This window comes from Arachis ipaensis, chromosome B08 (genome assembly GCF_000816755.2).
Source record: "Arachis ipaensis cultivar K30076 chromosome B08, Araip1.1, whole genome shotgun sequence".
NCBI classification, from domain to species: domain Eukaryota; kingdom Viridiplantae; phylum Streptophyta; class Magnoliopsida; order Fabales; family Fabaceae; genus Arachis; species Arachis ipaensis.
The window spans coordinates 128,614,188-128,616,400 of record NC_029792.2 but is presented as its reverse complement, the minus strand read 5'-3'; the positions used below and the strand labels follow the sequence as shown (position 1 = coordinate 128,616,400).

At 27.0% G+C, this 2,213-nt stretch overlaps 1 protein-coding gene across 1 annotated transcript in view; it reads left to right on the top strand.

The window, feature by feature from the left end:
- The window catches only part of LOC107611780 (serine carboxypeptidase-like 45), a gene marked incomplete at its 5' end in the record, with an annotated part of 4,005 nt that continues 3,051 nt past the window's right edge, over positions 1,260-2,213 (top strand). The window contains 3 exon segments of the mRNA XM_016313674.2: positions 1,260-1,460; positions 1,644-1,745; positions 1,884-1,911. Coding sequence (XP_016169160.1) covers positions 1,260-1,460; positions 1,644-1,745; positions 1,884-1,911 — 331 coding nt within the window.

The following is a 2,213-nucleotide window of genomic DNA, read 5'->3' as shown; positions in this document are numbered from 1 at the left end:
ATTAGGGTTAGGAAGAATAATTAGAGGTTGAATGTGTCTTTTTTTTTATGTAATGGGTCTAAAGTGTAGTCTATTATTCACGTTGTTCACGTTTTTTATTATTTATTTAACAGAATTCTATTTGGATTGATTTTATACTAATAATAATAGTAACTAGTATGTGAATTAAAAAGATTTATATTATATCCGTTTAAGGAAAGAGAAATAAAATATGTTTTATAAAGATATATTTTTTTTGTAGATATATTTTGATGAGTTAAGTATTTTTTATTTTTCCGATCTTTATCAATAACAAAACTATAAACTTCGAAGTATTAAAAGAGACAATATCTACGAATAATTCATTAAGATATTAATGTAAAGTCCTACATCGATTGAAAAACAAACAAAACACACATTTTATGAAAATATTTTGATCTTCTATTAATACCAAAATATACAATATCCACAAACAGATAGACTGGATTATTACATGTTTATTAGATTATTGCTCACTGAAAATATACCATTATTTCTCAAATTAACTAACCTCAAAATCCAAGTTAACTCTCTCCTAACATATGTCTTATTCAATATCAATTGATATGGAATTAATTATATCCAATAATTATTAATTTAGAAAAAAATATATTTCATCAACAACTATTAACTTAATTAAAGGATATTATTACCAATGAGTTATAACTCAAATAACATAGTCTTTTCATACTCATCTATGAGATCGTGGGTTTGAGTCTCCCTATCTTTAATAAAAAAAATAATTAAAGAATATTATCGCTAACAAGCTATAACTTAAATAACCAAGTTGGGTTGGTCTAGTGGTTAGCTCACTAGTCTACTTAAGCAAGTGTCGGGGGTTCGAATCCCGTTTTGTGCATGCAGCAACCCATTGGCCAGCGACAAACCCTTAAATGGAGCTCAGTACTCGCCTAAAAAATATGTATATTTCATCAACAACTATGAACTTAATTAAAGAATATTATCACTAACAAGCTAAAGATTGCGAGTTCGAGTCTCATTCCTAACTTTATAAAAAAAAATTAAAGGATATTATCTAATAGGTATACAAAAGTTGTCCTTTTAAATAGAAGACAAATCACACAAAAACTCTTGACTATAGTGTTCTTTGCCTCACTCCTCTGATCTCTCTTTCTCTCTCTCTAAATCCAAAAGCATGGCAAATGCCATGGCAGTGATGTTGTTGTTTCATCTGAGTTTATTATTATTATTATCTTCCATGGAGGTGTTGAGTTTTCCATCCTCCTCCTCTTCTTCTTCTTCTTTTGATGGAAATGAAGATAGAATTGGAATGCTTCCAGGACAACCAGAAAACATAGAATTTGAACAGTTCTCAGGATATGTAACTGTTGATCAAAAGAAGCACAAGAATCTCTTCTATTATTTTGTTGAATCACAAACTCATCCTTCTTCAAAACCTCTTGTTCTCTGGCTCAATGGAGGTACTACTACTTCATCATCATTATTCTCATTTCTAACTTTCGATCAAATAATAATTATTATTATCATCACTTTACTTATTTATTTATTTATTTTTTTACATTCATAAACACAAGTGAATTTGGATATATTAATTTGTTTCCATAATATTGATCAATGTTTTTATTCATGGTTTATTTATTTAGGACCTGGTTGTTCATCACTTGGAGTTGGTGCATTCTCTGAAAATGGACCGTTTAGGCCAAATGGAGAGTTTCTTATTAAGAATGAATATAGTTGGAATAAAGGTACTAATAATAATAATTCAATATTAATGCAATTTCTAATAAGTAGTAGCATAAAATGTTGTGAATTTCATTCATTGGTTCATTGATGTTCTTCTTATAATATATTATTATAATTATAATTCTAATTGAGATTTTCAGAAGCAAATATGTTGTATTTGGAGACACCGAAGGTTTATTTAAGATTTAATTATTTTGTTGGTCTTTATAGTTTTATCAAATTTGTAATTAAATGTTTATATATTTTTTTTTCAAGTGGATCTTTATACTGTTTTTAATTTTATAATTAGATCTTTCGTAATGTAAAAAATGTTAGAATGAACTAAATATTTCTTGGTAGATTAAAAGTATTCGTAATTAAAACCATAATTAGATCTTGACGACCGCATGTATTTTGGAAGAAATATTATGTTAGTTTTAGGGTTTTTGTCTTTTTGATATGAAAAAAAAAAAAAAAATATAGAGATCGAA